This window comes from Thamnophis elegans, chromosome 1, assembly GCF_009769535.1.
Source record: "Thamnophis elegans isolate rThaEle1 chromosome 1, rThaEle1.pri, whole genome shotgun sequence".
NCBI classification, from domain to species: domain Eukaryota; kingdom Metazoa; phylum Chordata; class Lepidosauria; order Squamata; family Colubridae; genus Thamnophis; species Thamnophis elegans.
The window spans coordinates 29,128,148-29,145,731 of NC_045541.1; the positions used below are offsets into that span (position 1 = coordinate 29,128,148).

The 17,584-nt window shown below is 38.8% G+C and overlaps 1 protein-coding gene across 1 annotated transcript in view; it reads left to right on the top strand.

Annotated features, from left to right (window-relative positions):
• Positions 1–16,286: 16,286 nt before the first annotated feature.
• Positions 16,287–17,584, top strand: part of LOC116508074 (sodium channel protein type 1 subunit alpha) — a 59,747-nt gene continuing 58,449 nt past the window's right edge. Inside the window, exon 1 of the mRNA XM_032216541.1 lies at positions 16,287–16,550. Within this exon, the coding sequence (XP_032072432.1) occupies positions 16,287–16,550 (264 nt within the window). The remainder of the gene's footprint in view (positions 16,551–17,584) is intronic.

Sequence of the window (17,584 nt, forward strand, 5' to 3'; positions counted from 1 at the left end):
ACTAGTGTGCTATTAGAGATTTATGAAAAAGAAACCTTTAAAATAGCGTCCTCCAACTTTAATGGCACTAGAGACCACATTGGGAAGAAAAATTGTCTTCTGTGGACCAGGGGGAGGGGATGGTTTGGCGTGCAATCTAGATTCCACGCATGTACAGATGAAATTTCACTTGTTTGCCCGCCACTTGCATGACCCGGTTCCTAACAGGCCACAGACCTATATTCTAACATTAGACATTAGAAGAAACAAGTAAGTAAGAAAGGATTTTTCCCCCTTAAAGCTGCTTGTTCATGTGTGTATGTTTATGCTCTACCTCGGTGTCTATAAATTGAATTCATCACACAATACTGTGTTAGTGAAGGTTATCCTCTCATACACTTAAAAGCTGCATTTATAAACAAATGTATAATGTGCTCTTCAAATACATGTCAACTACTTAAGTGCCCTTTTAAGAAAATATTCACAACAAGCTGAATTAATCTTAAGCGGCAAGAGGGGGAGGAATCAAATGGGACCAGTGTCCCAGTAAGTCAAATAACTGACATTTATTGCTCATATTGACATTGACATTGAGTCTTTATTGATTAGCCCTTGGGCCATATAAAAGTGCAAAGTTCCAAAAACAAATTATTACTAAAATTTGATAAAAGCAATTTAAAATGAAATTTGATAAAATACCATTGAAAATGGAATTTGAATAAAATATGATTTGAGATGGAATTGAAATAAAATATAGTCTAAAATGAAATTGGAATAGATTACAATGATTTTAAGATATAGATAAAATATGATAAAATTATATTTCGATGTCACCCCTACAATCTACCCCAATCAGTCCCACACATGCATATCTCATCCGAACCATTTTGTTTTAAGTACTGTGCTGTGTTAAATGTTATTTTCCGGTTCTGGCCGCACATAAGGCAAGTTATTTTGATATGGGGGTCCCAATGGGTCATTTGTTTGGTATATAGACTAAGGGACCTATCTCTCATCCCCTTATACAAGAAACAATAAAATAGGATGTGAGCCAGGTCTTCCACCTCTGCTGGTCCCCAAATGCAGAGATGCTCATTGTAGGGTATAGAATGGAATCTCCCATATCTGACCATTGTGTCAAGCTGTTTGAATCTCATTCATGTAAATATCTCCCTAAGATCTTTTGGCAGTTGTAACTTCCAATAGCTGTCTACTTGAAAAGTATGTTTGTATTTCAAGTTACTTACCTTACTAAGCCATTTCAAGTTACCTACCTTACTAAGGATAGCTATATCATTTTGTGCTTCTATATCCTTAATTCTTGAACAAAACTTTTTTATTTTTCTTTAAAAAAAACACAAATATGTCATCATTTGTCAATCATTAAGACATTGAAGTACAATTTTTTGTTGTGTGTACCCCTCCCTCCCTCCACCCCCCCACCCCCCCTCCTCCTTCCCCCCCCCGACTTCCCAGAACCCGTACACGGTATGGATTTTTAACTAACACAGTCTAAAATCTATTGAGAAAAAAGAAATAAAGAAATTAATGACATTCTAGATTGACCTTAGCTTCTTCTTACTGAACTGACTTTTAACAGTTTAAATCATTTCTGATCTTAAGCATAGGCTAACTGGAATTTCTTAGTCCCGTATTTATTTTGTATATAGTCAATCCATTTTTTCCAGTCTCGTTTATATCTCTCATTTGAATGATCTTTGAGATATGCCGATATTTTAGCCATTTCAGCTAAGTTTGTTACTTTCAATATCCATTCTTGGATTGTAGGCAAGTCTTCCTTCTTCCAATATTGCGCCACCAACAGTCTTGCTGCAGTTATCAGGTGCAGAGTCAAATTGGTCTCTACCACTGTAAAGTCAGTACATATACCTAGTAAAAATAACTGAGGAATAAACTTTATCCTTCTTTTAAAAACATTTTGCATGACCCACCATATTTTTATCCAAAATGCCTTAACCTTTTGGCAGGTCCACCATATATGATAATATGTAGCATCGAGAGAACCACACCTCCAACATTTAGGCTGTATATTCGGATACATAGAAGCCAACTTTTTAGGATCTAAATGCCATCTATAGAACATCTTGTAAAAATTTTCTCTCAGATTTTGAGCTTGTGTAAATTTCACATTTCTTACCCAGATTCTTTCCCATGTATCCAACATTATTGGTTCCTCAATATTTTGAGCCCATTTTATCATACAATCTTTAACTAATTCTGTTTCCGAATCCATCTGTATTAATACATTATATATCCTCTTTATATGCATTAGGCTTTGATCTCTTATTTGTTTAAACAGATTATCCTCAACTTGAATAAAACCAATTTTTTGATCTAATTTCCACCTAGCCTGTAATTGCCCATACTGGAACCATGTTTGAACTACCTTCTCCTCTTTTAACACCTCTAAAGATTTTAATTGTAATACCCCCCTTTCCGAGGTAAGAAGCTGTCTGTAAGTAATTCTGTCCTGTTTTTGTGCTGTATTCATATTTTCAATTGCGTGTCTAGGAATTGCCCACATGGGTATCTTGTCATTTAATTTATATTGGTATTTCTTCCAGACCCGCAATAAAGCATTTCTTAAAATATGACTTTTAAAGTTCTTATCCAATTTTTTGTTGAATAACAAGTAAGCATGCCAACCAAATACCAGATCGTGTCCCTCAATGTTCAATATTCTATCATTGGTTATATGAATCCAATCACTAATTACAGATAATACCACTGCATCATAATATAGTTTTAAATTAGGTAGTTTCAATCCTCCTCTCTCACGTACATCTTGCATTATTTTCATCTTTACCCTCGGCTTCTTTCCTGCCCACACAAATTTGTTGATACCCTTCTGCCATTCTAAAAGGTTCGCATCTTTTTTAAGTATAGGTAACATTTGGAAGAGAAATAAAAATTTTGGTAAAATGTTCATTTTCACTGCCGCTATCCTACCCAGCAAAGATAAGTGCAATTTCTCCCATTTTTTCATCTCTGTCTGTATGCTATGCCAAAGTGGTTCATAATTATGCTTATATAATTTCCCATTTGAAGTTAAAATGTTAACTCCAAGATATTTGACTTTTTTAACTACCTCACATCCTAGCATCACTCCTAATTCTTCCTTTTGTTTAATATTCATATTTATAGCTAATATTTTGGTTTTTCCTAAGTTTATTTTAAAGCCCGACACTTGACCATATTGATTAATCATATTCATTAAAACCATACTGGATTCCTGTGGTTGTTCCAATATTATGACCAAATCATCCGCAAAAGCGCGGACTCTAAAAAAAAAAAAAAAAAAAAAAAAAAAAAAAAAAGCGCGGACTCTATATTCTTGCTGCCTAATCTTGATCCCTTTTAAACCATCCAAGCCCCGTATTTTATTCAACAATACTTCCAAAGTTATAATAAACAATAATGGGGACAAAGGACAGCCCTGTCTTGTACCTTTTCCAATTTGAAAAGAGTCTGTTAGACTTCCATTGACTATGATTTGTGCTGTTTGCTGTTGGTATATTGCTTTAATTGACTGTAAAAAATTATCTCCTATCTGCATTTTTTGCAATATCTTCAACAGAAATTGCCAGTTAACTCGATCAAAGGCCTTCTCAGCATCCAAAAATATAAACGCAGCAGGGATCTGGTTGTTCTTTCCCAAATATTCTAATGCATTAATAATTAATCTGACATTACTTTTCATCTGTCTCCCTTGTATAAAACCTGTTTGGTCCGTATGTATCAATTGTTGAGTGACCAACATTAACCTATTTGCTAATATTTTAGTAAAAATTTTATAATCTACATTCAGTAATGAAATAGGTCTATAATTTTTGGGTTGAGTAGTATCTTGATCTTCTTTGGGTATCAAAGATATAAACGCTGTCTTCCAAGATGGAGGGACTTTACCTTCCGTTTGAATCATATTAAATAATTCTCTAAGAAGTTCTACCATTTCTAACTGTAAGTTTTTATAGTAAACCGCTGTCAAGCCATCTGTACCTGGTGCTTTCCCTGACTTTAATTGCTTAATTACCTGCAGGATTTCCCCCGAGGTTATTGGTTGATTCAATTTTTGCCTGTGTTCTTCTCTAACTGAAGGTATTTTCTCTTTGTCTAAATATTTGTCTATGTCTAAACCATTAATTTTATCCCCTTTATACAGTTCTGTAAAAAATTCCCAGAAAGCCTTTTGAATCTCTTCCTGTTGAAACACCTCCTTCCCTCTGTAAATCAGTTTAGATATATTTCGAGTTTTCCTTTTTTTCCTAATCTGATAAGCTAACCATCTGCCAGGTTTGTTTGCATTACAAAAAGTATTGTGTTTTGCATATAATAGATTAGTAGCTACCTGGTCAGAGATCAACATGTCAAATTGAGATTTTAATATGTTAATAGCTTCCTTAACCTTTGTATCGTCTGGGTTCATTGTTAACTCCAGCTCTTTTCTCTTAATTTCCTCTTCCAGTTCTGTTCGTTTTAACCCTTGCTTATTTCTATGTGTTTTATTTATATTCATCAGAACTCCTCTCATATACGCTTTGCTTGCGTCCCATACAAATTCCATAGATGTACCCTTATTCATATTCAAAACAAAATATTCAGATAGTAATTTTTTACAATCATTAATATACTTTTCATATCTAAATAAGTTTTCATTCAATCTCCAAGACCTCCTTGCCTGCACTACCCTTCCCAACTCCATCCAAACTGGGTTATGGTCCGAAAGGATCCTAGCTGCAATCTTTGTTTTCTTGACCCTAGAAAGCAAATCATTAGTGGTTAGAATAAAATCAATCCTTGAGAGGGATTGATGCCCGTCCGAGAAGAAAGTGAAGTCACATTCCTCTGCATTTCTTTCTCGCCAAATATCTCTCAATTCAAAATCATCCATAATGTCAAAGAAAGATTTGGGTAACTTTGCTCGCATCTTGGTATTTAGGCGGGAAATCTTCTTATCTCTCTTAGTGTCTATCACTCCATTCCAGTCACCCAATAGTATACAGGAACTATAGTCCCACTGTACTAATTTAGCGTGAAGATTTCTATAGAATCTATCTTGCTGTTGATTGGGAGCATAAATTCCCAAAAGTAATGTCTTTTTCCCTTCTAAGATTAAGTCTAAAGCAATATATCTTCCGAAGGGATCTGCTTCTATTAATTCAGCTTTCATATCTTTTCTTAAGTATACAACTATACCATTCTTCTTTTCCATAGCAGAAGCTGCAAAATGTTGACTTGATATGAGTTTCTTGCAAACAAATTACATCGTTCTTAAACTGTTTGAGATAATGAAATATTTTCTTCCTCTTCTGTGGAGAGTTCAGTCCGTTGACATTCCATGTTAAAATCTTGGTTGTCATCTTTGGTTGGTTGAAGCATTTTTAGAGCTTCCTGCACGGCCTGTTTAACCTTAGGTCTAGCTCCTCCCATTGCTTCCAGATTTATTGTTGTAGATCCTTGATCGATGGCCGATGATTGTTGATGCTGTTGCTTTTTAGCTTGTTTCTCCATACGTCTAGTAGTCATGCGGCTAGGTCTTGGTTCCATAGCACCTTGCACTTCTAGAGAGGAGAGATGCTCCATCTTGTCTGGTGGTTGTGTAGTTTGCTGTCTATCCTGTCCTTCTTGTGGTCTTTCTCTAGATCCAGATGGTGCAGGGTGTCCGGCCTTCAATATATTATAATAAAAATCTCGGGCTTTCCATACAGAGTTGAGACGGTACCTTTGCTTATCAAATGTAAATATGATGCCAAATGGTGCATCCCATCTATACTGTATCTGACGATTTCTGAGTTCTTCGACCAAAAAAGCGTAGTCTCTCCTGGCTCTTAACATTTGAGGTGGTATCTCTTTCAAAACAGCCAGGTCTTGACCGCCAATTTGAAGCTTAGTGTTATAAGATGCTTGCAGTACCATATTTCTAAACTCTCTTGTAGTAAAATATATAACGATGTCTCGAGGAAGCTGCTTCTGCTTTGCCAGCCAGGAGTTAACGCGGTAAGCTTTGTCAATTCGCCAGTCTTGATTGGTCCCTGGTCTTCCCATCAGGCGGTCAAAAGCTTCCGATAGGATCTGTTTCAGGTTCTCCTGTTTCTCCTCACGCAGCCCCCTTACTCTTAATGCGAACTCCATTTGTCGGTACTGTATCATAATAATTTCTTTTTCAGCATTTTCCACTTTTTGTTCCACCACCTCTGTTTTCAATGTCAAGTTAGCATTGGCATCATTAAGAACCTCTAGAGTATCTTCCACTCCAGAAATATGTTCTGTTAATACAGTTACAAGACTCAGCATGTCGTCTCTAATTTTATCAACCTTAGCATCAAATTTCTCATACAGCTCCTGTTTAAGTCCTTTTATTTCACTTTTAATTTCTTCTTTCATTTCTTTTATTTCCTCTTTTCTCTCCTGCTTTATCACCTCTCTATTATCTCTAAACTTATCTTCCATTTTAATTGTCTGTGCATTAAGAGCCTCGCTTAGATTACTCAGGAAAAATTCTTTCGTTAACACATCCCCAGCAGGGGGTGTAGGAAGCGGAGGCTGCAGCTTTGTGCCAGGCACTGAGGATGTGCCCTTGGAAGTAGAGGGTGACGACTTCAAGTTAATATTTGGTTTTGAGGCCATTTCAAAATTTAACTGCCTGCAGTTAATAAAACTCTATTGCCTGAATATGCAGCTTTAAGTAAAGAGGCTTTTATTTTGAAGTTTAAGGCTTGGCAAAACTTTCAGTGAGTAAACATTGTAACAAGACCATTCAGCAGATTCATCACCATTTAACTTCCAAATAAGCAAGGTTAATGAAGGAGTAAAATTCTTCTATTGTGAAACCAAAACAAATGATAAGCAACCTCTTTTGTTTTGAATTCTTGTGAGGATTAGCAAAAAGTGTTCGTTATTACCGGAGAAACCAGCCTGCTCGGCGCCATTTTAAAAGCCTCTGAGTAAATAATTTTTCGGAGGAAAAAAAGGAAAAGAAGCTAAGATGTTGATAAGCAATTATTGTCCACAGTAAACGGATTCAGCTCGTGATAAGAATAAAACAAACAAAACTTGGAGCAGAGTGGGAGAGACCTACTTTGTCCTGCACAAGGCAGTTTGAAGTTCCCAGCACGGACAGCCGTTCTGCCTTGGGCTAGCCCCCCTTTCCTTGCAAGCACAAAAGCTGCAAAAATCGAAGAGCATTTGCCAGCAAAACAGTTTCTTCTTTCCTTCTTGCCTGAAGGATAAGAAACCTGATAAGACGTCAGATGGAAGATCCTCTAAACAGGTACGTAGCCAGGAATTCGGAGGCAGCTGATTTTTTGCTGCCCCCACCAGTAGGCTCCTCCCAGGAAGTCTATATCCTTAATTCTTTAGGCAGCTCTTTTTTTGAGTTGTTCTCCTGTTACACAAGAGACAGGAGGCCACAGCTTCTTACAAAACTTGTTAATTTGGTGAACCAGGAGATTTCTGATTGTAATTTTATTTGCTCTAGTAGACATAACTTGGGGAGTCTATGAGTCTCCATTTCATTGATTTTGCACCAGTAGTTATATGCTCTAATTTTGGATAGTGCATGAATTGTATGAATTCCCAATTCAGCTCTAACTGCTGTAGCAAATGTTCTTGTATCTACACCCAAAATACATCTCAAGCGCTGGGACTGTGTTTGTTCTAGGGCTGTGGTTGAGTATAGACCCCAAACTTCTGCTCATATCTCAGAGATAGTTTACCCAGCATGCTGACTTAGTAGAACAAGACAAATAATGACATCCTGATGAGTTTATCAAAAACATTCCAATGTCATGTTTGTAATATACATTGTGTCTGCCTTACAGATATGTACATGCACATCAGTCGTGGGTTTCAATTTATTTTACTACTGGTTTGCGCATGCACGTGTGCGTGCTCACCTGTGTCTGCGACTCTTCTGCACGTGCGCAGAAGCGTCCAGGCAGGTGGGCAGAGCCTCCCACTGGCTCCACTACCGGTTTACCGGATCCAGGGTGAACCGGCAGAAACCCACCAGGATGGAAAGCAATTGGCCATTGGTTTCATGGAACAAAAAGATGGGAGGGCCCAAGAGTGGAGAACTAGTCAATGGAAGGACAAGATAACCAATCCAGACTGAATCCCTTGCAATATGTGGCCAAAGTTGTCTCCATTCAGACGGTGTTTTTACACTGGTATGGAGTCAAGCTGGTGAGGCCATATTATAAGTGCAGACACATGCCTTAGAATCTCCCCAAGGTATCCATATTTTAAGACACTGTGCTGGAGGGACAAAACAATGATCAGGAAGTATGGGTATAAGAGAGGGGGAAGTGAATCTGAAGACTCCATCTTGGAGGCTTCTAATGTTTCTCAATCTTGGCAACTCTAAAATGTGTGGATATATATATTGCCTTGGGAATTCTGGGGGTTGAAGTCCACACATCTTCAATTTTCAAAATTGAGAAACATGATCTGGATTTGCTAAACACTGCAAAATGTAGTTTTGAATACACAAGTGTTCCCATTCTAGCTAACTTCTTTCCATCACCCTTTCTTTCCCCTTGAATTTTGGGAAACTTAACAGCCTGCAGCCATTTTGTAAATCTGGCCTTTTCTTTTCTTAGAAAAATATTCATTTGACTAAGTATTGTACCATTTCAAACAATAAAAAGAATTGTTTCCTTTTTGTCCAGGTGTGTGAGTGAGTGAGTGAGTGAGTGTGTGTGTGTGTGTGTGTGTGTGTGTGTGTGAGAGAGAGAGAGAGAGAGAGAGGGAGAGAGGGAGAGAGAGAGAGAGAGAGAGAGAGAGAGAGAGAGAGAGAGAGAGAGAAGCAAGCAGAGTTAACTTAGACTTTTTCTCAATTTCTGACATATTGAGGCCAAAAGTTTGCAATCACTGAGTAGATTGATATGTAGGTCAGCTCTTATAATCTATCACATAAGTAAATATTGTAGTTATTATTATATTTTATTTAATCTTTTAAATATATAACTACAGTAACCATACATCCTTTATTATAAATTACAGTTCTTTGTTTTAGAAAGCTGTCCTTTAGTTTTATTTATTTTTCTAAAACTGACGTTTACTTCTGAAATTCACTTCACCTTTGAATTACAATTCTTTCCAAATGGTATCTTTCCCTGATTTTGAGGGCTTCATGCAAGAGAAAAACAATGTCTTGCAAAATAGTCTTTATTTTTCTGGACATTTCTCCTGCTCCAGAGCATCTACCAAGTGATAGATTACAAGGAGCATGTCCTTTGGGAGGCCATTGACTTCCATAAAATACAGTTCTTGTTGGCAAAAGGGGGACCTATATCATTTTTTTAATCATTAAAGCTAAGCAGTATATGACAAAACAAAAATTCAAAAAGTGAACAAAAGCTGGCTGGAACTGGGTGGGTGGAGGCTGCCAGCATGGCAGTGGAAGATTGAACCATGTGATGGACTTGTGGGTATAGGGGCAGGATCTTGAACTTTCAACTGGGTGGGAAAACCGGAAGCTTTCAGATTCAGGTTTTCCCAGATGTGCCAACATGGCTCTCTTAATCAATTGAAACTGCCTCGGACTCTGATTTACTTTTGGATGCTATTTGGAACCCTGACTTACTGTTTTTCCTCAAAAAGCAATCATACATTGAAAAACAATTTCTGAGCCTTTTTCTTATCTCTCTGCGAGCTTTCTTTGCACTTTGAGAAGCCCTTTTATTTGCCTAAGCAGACAATCACTTCAGGGGCTTTATAGTGCCAATATTTTTTCCCTTTTAGTGACGCAGCATCAGATTGAAGTCATAACAGCTAGTCCAGTGTAATGCACAGCACTGTGACTATAGTCATCCCCTTGGTTTCCTGACGTACCTCATATTTTTTTAAATTTTAAACTGAGAGAGGGAAAGAGAGTGAGAGATTGTTTCTTATTTTATAGTATGTCAATTTCCCATTTAATGCTTTTGGTTGTTTTTTTTAAAAAAACATTGCTATAAAGAGGTAGCCTTCAGTCTCATCCTTATTTCCAGGAATATCTCAGATCTACATATAGGATCAGAAGTTTTATTGCAAAGTAAAAATACTAAATGGCACTAGTCCATTGGTCTGCTTGGAAATTTTTACTCTTTTATTTAAACTTACCTAATTCCATAGAGAAAAGAGATAGGTCTCTACTACTAAGGAGTTCCAGTCTAAAACAGAGCAGCTAAAATCAGATGTTCAGTTGCTTTTAATATGACTACTTTTTCCAACTTTGAAATAATAAAAATAACAAATTAAGGAAACCCAAATGAGATTAGTGTAAGATACCTTTCTCTATTTTAGTACTATTGGCGGGGGGGGGGGCACACTAAAAATACTATTTACCTCTGAATGAAGTTTCTATTTTCCTGAGTTAAAAGCAGTTTTGAGAAGGCAAAGATTTTCATTCAAAGGTGGCATGGCAGTGACAAATTGAAAATAAAATAAAATCCTACATCATGTTTAAAACATTTGCCTCTCAGATGTTAATAATCAAATATCATCAGAAACTGAACTTTAACAATAATTTGTTGTAAGTAAAGGGAGAAAACAGGGGGAAGCCTTGGGACAGATTTTTGAGCCCCATTGCTGTAAGTGAGTATTATCTCTGTCAGCCCAGCCTAACTCACAGGGTTGTTCTTGAGAGAAAATTAAAGTGGGAGCATTGCAGAGGTGGGTTCCCCTACTGGTTCAGACTGGTTCGGCTGAGTAGGTAATAACTCAGCGCCCCCTCCCCCGAACCTGTTCTATCGGCGGTGCCATAGGCACCACCATCTTGGGTTTTTTTACTACTGTGCATGCGCATGTAGTGCATATCAAGCGTACATGCACACGAAGCACAACCCTGAGCGAACCGACAATATCAAAAGCCGGAACCCATCCCTGGAGCACTGTATATGCCATCTAGAATTCCTGTTAGATAAGGTAAATAAATAAATAAATAAATAAATAAATAAATAAATAAATAAACAAACAAACAAACAAACAACAGAAGTTTGAATACTTATCCTTCAGAAAAACAAAAGCAAGTTTACCACATTAACCCTGGGATCATTTAAAGGAAAATATAAATATGTATAAATAAATACATGAGGACAAAGGACATGCTGGGAACCTTTTCCCCCCTTCAGGTTCAAATTTCCAGTTATTCATAAAGCTAAATTATGTGCTCTTTCTTTACCTACTTCTGCCATAGTTGCTCGCCAGCTTTTCTGAGGTTTGTTACAATGAGAGCCAAGGCAAAATTGGTGGAACTGTTAAAAGGTTTAAATAATCAATAGCACCTATTAACTTTGGGTATTTAAGAGGATGGACAAAAAAATTTCAATCACCCTGTGTTTTGTTGAAACACTTTGGGAATTCTGTCATCCCTGGCCAGAGTTAAGAGTTGGTAGGTGGGCTCCTAACCAGTTTACTACCAGTTCGCTAAGAGGGTGTTTTGCATGCGTGCTGCTTGCTTTGGGTGCGCCCTCCACATGTTGCTGCGCATGCGCAGTTGACTGAAAATGTCTGTGCATGGGCAGAAACATGTTGCCAATGGCAGAAGAGACCAAGGAACCAGTTTGGGGATGTGGCAGGCCTGGGTGGCTGCCGGTTCCAGCGACCCAGATCGCCATACCACTACCGGTTCAGCCGAACTGGTAGGAACCCACCACTAGTCCGAAGTCCAACAAATTGGTGAGAACCAAAATGGAAGTAGCTGGGTTACAGTACCCCTCTTTTGGTTCCTTCAACATCTAGGGGTTTGGAGTGTGGTAAATTCTGTGCTGTTTTTGCTCTTATCCCAGAACTTGACAAGGTTACTGTTCTAAGATTTTCAATATTACCACTTCTTGATACTGGGTTGTGTGGACATTAGGAGAGGAGAAGAAGAAGCAACAAATGAATTTGTAGATAGCTTCTTTGTAGACGATATTTTAGCCACAATGGGAGAAATCTAGAATAAAGCATTTCAAAGTATTCCAAAAAATTTCACCTTAATTAACTCATTAGAAATGAGGCTGGGAATTCCTGTTGCAATTTCTAAGTTTCAATGCTTACCTCAAACAAGTAATCAGGAAACCTTCCAGTTTCAGTCTTGCACAGTTGTATGGGGATGGACATTTCTACAAGCCTTTCTTTACTGCCAAGTTAAAAGGACCAGAACTTGTTCCAGCAGAAAATTACACTGGCACAAAATTTGCTTTTCCATTGCCAGTCTATATCCTGCCAGTGTTGTCTATCATTTGTTTTGCTACTCAATGGTGACGTCTTGTTTTTGATTCATTCAGTACATATTAAACAAAGCAAAAGATAAAACCCTCTGGGTGCTGATTTCTTGTTCTCTATCAAGGGGCAGGAAACTGTCTGGAAATCAGTGCAATGAGGCTGGAATGGTGTGTGTGTGTGTGTGAGGGGGCGGTTTTTACAGGTGCTGGACCACCTCTCTTGCTATACTCTATGAGTCAAAGTGGATCAAACCTGGACTATGTAATTTAAATTACTTAAACCAGGGATGTCAAACTAGTGGCCCGTGGGCTGGATGTGTCACACATAGGCCATGCCCACTTCACCTCCGAATGAAAAAAATGTCACGAAGTGTCACGTGACAGCAATGTGACGCCGTCAGTTTGACATCCATGATTTAAACTGTCTCTCTCAAAAGCACATCATGGGGATACTAAAAAACAAAAAGAAACATGAGGTGGTCAAGATGTGTTCATACTATAATGAAAAGCCATGCTTAATTCCTTTGGAGAATGTGGTCAGGATTAACAACTGCACAATATTGCTTTATAATAGCTGACTGCCTGCAACAAACTGCATACTACTTGGAACAAATTATTCATTTGTCGAGTAAAAGCTCCAAACGAAGCCTTTCATAAAATAGCAAGAGTTAAGAGTTAGGATTTTTCATTATTGGATAATGAACTGGACTCTGAAATTATTTATAATAATAGTAATATTAATAACCACAAAATAATATATTTTAATAATTGAATGTACATTAAGAAATCTAGGGCAACCATTTTATTGTTATCTCCAGGGAATGCTTGGAGAATTCTTCAATCTTCGCAGAATTCTTCTACGGAATGCCTCTGCTTAGTTGGTTTGATTTAGAAAACAATATTGTGGTTAATTCCAACCTTTGCTGCATTCATAATAGTTACAGTATGTCTCCAAATGAAGGCCCTATGTTTGAAGGCTGAAAATGACATTAATTAATAAAAGTACAGGTCAGTGCAAAACAGTCCCAATTACACAGTGCCATCAACTATTACGGTTCTGTGAGAAAATATCAGTGACATTCCAGACCACTATGCTCATATTTAATACTTAATTGATTCTACCTGGTTCATAGTCATAATATCTGAAAATTTTGAAATTGTGTCTTAAGTGAGATATTCATCATATTCCTTTAAATGTTTACTGTATTCAGATAATAAACCTGAGCTATACTGAAATGCATCCATTTAACAGATGCGGTTAAGGGAGACCTTTGAAACCCAGGCCTTATTTATTTTGCAAGTGCATTAAGGATCCATTAGCTGTTTTTGCAGTGTAGGGCTTTTCCCACTTCCATTAAGGTTCCCCCCCACCCTTTGCCTCCAAACACTGGCAACTGAAAGAGAGATCAGATCAATAAAATTATTCCTCTTACATAATTGCGAAAGGTTTTTTTAAAACTTTATTTTCCTTTTCTTCCTCCTCCTCCTCCTCCACCCTCTCTTCTCCCTCCTCTTGTCATTCTGCTTTGCCTTCTGTTTTGTTTTTTTAATGAATTTATTTATTTCTAGGGCTCATGTCCCTCTTTCAGTATCTTTTTTCAACTCTGGTCTTCCTTCTGACCAAGTTCAATTTTGTGCTTCTCTGCTATTCCTCATCTTTCCCTTTGTCTGGCTAAGTGCTCTGGCACTAATAATCACAGGCCTACTTCAAGGCAGACTGCCAATGATGAGACAGCAGTCATAGAATTTTAATCTCTAGAGTTGAGGAGATCTTTTGCTTTCTACCCACTAGGCCTCTGAAATCTGCAAAACTAAAGAAACCATTCACCAGCATAAAAGATATAGAGTAAACTAGTCCTTCCCATCAGTTATTGGCTTCCCCACATACCTCATGGCTTTACTGACCTTTGGCCACATGCTGCATTTATGATAATATGTTATATTCTTCTTAGGCACATTTCCAAAATAATATATTAGATCCATTAAAAGAAATAAAACCATCTGCTCGCAGTCTGCTCTTTCCCATATATCAACTTGATCTGTGTGTGTTTGTGTTTATGTTTGTGTGTGTGTGTGTGTGTGTGTGTGTTTTAATGACTGCTTCAAATACAGAATATAACATCCAATGGATTTGGTCTCACCCCCCCATTCTGACCTGATTCTGAAAATCTGAGATGAATCCTGCTCAAAATAAATGCACAGAGAAATTGCTGAATGAATTTTTTTTTGTAATTAACAATTGTGGTTTCATTAACTAGTCCTTTCCTTTGGGCTTCTGTATTAGAAGAACTTTCTCATGTTTTATAATTGATAAAATACTGTTTGCAGTGGAAGCACTTTTGAATATCTTCAGATAGTACAATCCTTCACGTTGCTTGCAGTTTTAAAAATGTTCAGTTTGTAGATTGCCTCATTGGTCAAGGCATAGTCAGGAAGCAACTAGGTTCCTATCTTCTATTCACTGCTGTTGGAAAATGTCCCCCTTCCCTCCCCCCACGCGGTCTTCTAATAATGCGTCATGGTAGAGTCCTAGTAGTGTTTCACAGCTCCCTGTCAAACAGATTCAGCAAATAATGTCTTCTTATCCCTGAACCTTCATGTCAACAAAAATGTTTTCTGACCAATTTTGACTGGTTAGGTTACTGTTAAAACTACAAAAATTTGCCAGTAAAGGGGGGGGGGGGTCTAAAAAGGGGGAAGGAAAATCTAAAACAGCTAATAATCTTATCAGCCTATAAGAATTGTTTGTTTGTTTATTTATTTGTTTGTTTATTTGTTTGTTTATTTATTTGTATGCCGCCCTTTTCCCTGGGGGGACTCAGGGCGGCTCACAATCAAAAGGAAGGGGGGGACAAACTTTTACATATAAGACAGTACATGATTAAAACGCAACATTCATACCATTCGGGCGGGTTACAATCTTTAGCCCCAGGCCTGACGGGATAGCCAGATTCTAAGGGCTGTGCGGAAGGTCTGGAGGGTGGTGAGGGTACGAAGCTCCACGGGGAGATCGTTCCATTGGGTCGGGGCTACCACCGAGAAGGCTCTCCTCCGCGTGGTGGCCAGTCGGCATTGGCCAGCGGATGGAACTCGGAGGAGGCCTAAACGATGAGATCTAATGGGTCATGTGGAGGTGATCGGCAGTAGGCGGTCTCTCAAGTACCCAGATCCACTACCATGAAGGGCTTTATAGGTGGCAAGTAGCACCTTGAAGCGTACCCGGAGATCGACAGGTAGCCAGTGCAGCTCGCGGAGGATAGGTGTTACGTGGGTGAACCGAGGTGCACCCACGATCGCTCGCGCGGCTGCATTCTGGACTAGCTGAAGTCGCCGAATACTCCTCAAGGGCAGCCCCATGTAGAGCACATTGCAGTACTCCAGCCTAGAGGTCACAAGGGCCCGAGTGACTGTTGTGAGAGCCTCCCGGTTCAGGTAGGGGCGCAACTGGTGCACCAGGCGAACCTGGGCAAATGCCCCCCTGGTCACAGCTGACAAGAATTCCCTTCTCAAAGGTAAATAGTTAAATATTTAAAGTCTTCATTTTGTTACTCTAAAGATATAATTTGTCACGGTTCCAAGTAAGACCCCTAACAAAAGAAGACTCTTCAGGCTTGAGTTTCCTCAAAGTTCCATTTTATTAGAGATGTCATATTGGCACATCTGGGAAAACCCGAATCTGAAAGTTTCCAGGTTTTCCCCACCCAAATGAAAGTCCACCTCCCTGCCCAGCATCTACATGTTCCAATCCAGGCACCCTCCAAAACTAGAGATGCCTCCCAGTTACCGCATCTCAGCTGCAGGGCAAGATGGCCTTGACTTTCTGAGAAAGGAACGTTACTTTGACTATATATCACCCACACTCTGTATCATCCCCCCTCCCATTTTCCCACAGTAGAAAATGTGGCAGGCCTGAAGTCCCACAAGTAAAATATGGCTTCCAGGTCTGACATAATTATTTTCTTGAATATTATGTTAGCTTAATGAAGAAGTGATGGGGGTTTTCATGGTTGTTGATTCACTCCTTGTTTTTCTCTTTTCTTCAGTACTTCCTTATGCAAGAGAATAACTAGTAATTAAAATGTGCAGGATGACAAGATGGAGCAGCCAGTGCTTGTACCACCAGGTCCGGACAGCTTTCACTACTTCACTAGAGAGTCTCTTGCAGCTATCGAACAACGCATTGCTGCCGAAAAAGCCAAGCAGTCCAAACAAGACCATAAAGACAATGATGAAAATGGGCCAAAACCAAGTAGTGACTTGGAGGCTGGCAAATCACTGCCATTTATTTATGGTGACATCCCTGCTGGAATGGTTGCTACTCCCTTGGAAGACCTGGATCCATTTTACATTAATACAAAAGTGAGTGTTTCACATTATTGATTGGTGTTGCCTCTTTCTCTCCTGTTGGGTATCTGCTTTGATAGTTACACTTTCAGGTTTTCTGCAATATAAGTCTGTATTTTTGGATATGAAGAATTGTTACACTGCATAACTTTTTATTTATTCTGTATAGGAAAGTGATCCTAACAGATAACTAAAAAAGTATATTTCAAAGATGGCTTAGAAAGTTCCCCAGCAAAATTGCAGATCCCCTCTCTGAAATGTGCTCTACCCTTAGGATCGTGGTAGTGGATAAGCTGTGGTCATTTGGGGAATTCCAAGAGGTGCTGCTCTACAGATAAATAGATACAAAATCCTGTTGTTACAAAATACTGGACTGCTGCCAATATTGGTTAGAGTGGTTGGTACAGTGGTTAAAATGCAGTACTACAGGGCTAACTCATTGTTCTCTCCAGGAGTTCAATTCTGAGCAGATCAAGATTGACTTTGCCTTCCATCCTTCTGAGATCAGTAAAATGAGGACCCAGATTGTTGGGGGAAATATGCGGGCTCTGTAAATAGCTTAGAGAGGGCTGCCGGGTACAGTGAAGTAGTATATGTCTAAGTGCTATTGTGGGGGTGTTGTTCTTGTACTAGCCTCCCTATTGTGTTACAGCCTCCCTCCCCGAGCTCATTGGCTGGGCTGGTGGTGCAGTTCCCCAGGCTTATAGCCTCGGGAACTTCAACTTGCTTTCCCTGGAATTGAACTCTGCAATAGCTTCGGAAATCATGGTCACCATCACAGTCCTATAACTGACCTAGGTCATTGAAGGTCTAAAATGTACTGATGGTTATTTCCATATCATGTGGGGGGAGAGAGGGAGAGAGACAGCAATGGTGGTGTGATATTGGAGGAGATCACCTTCACACACACACACACACACACACACACACACACACGTATCATTGTCAGAGCATTCTGATTGATTCCTCTATTTGATTGGTTCATCCTAGGCAACTAATAGACCCTAGTGGATTTCAGGGGAGTTTAAGGGGTGGGTTTTGAAGTCTGG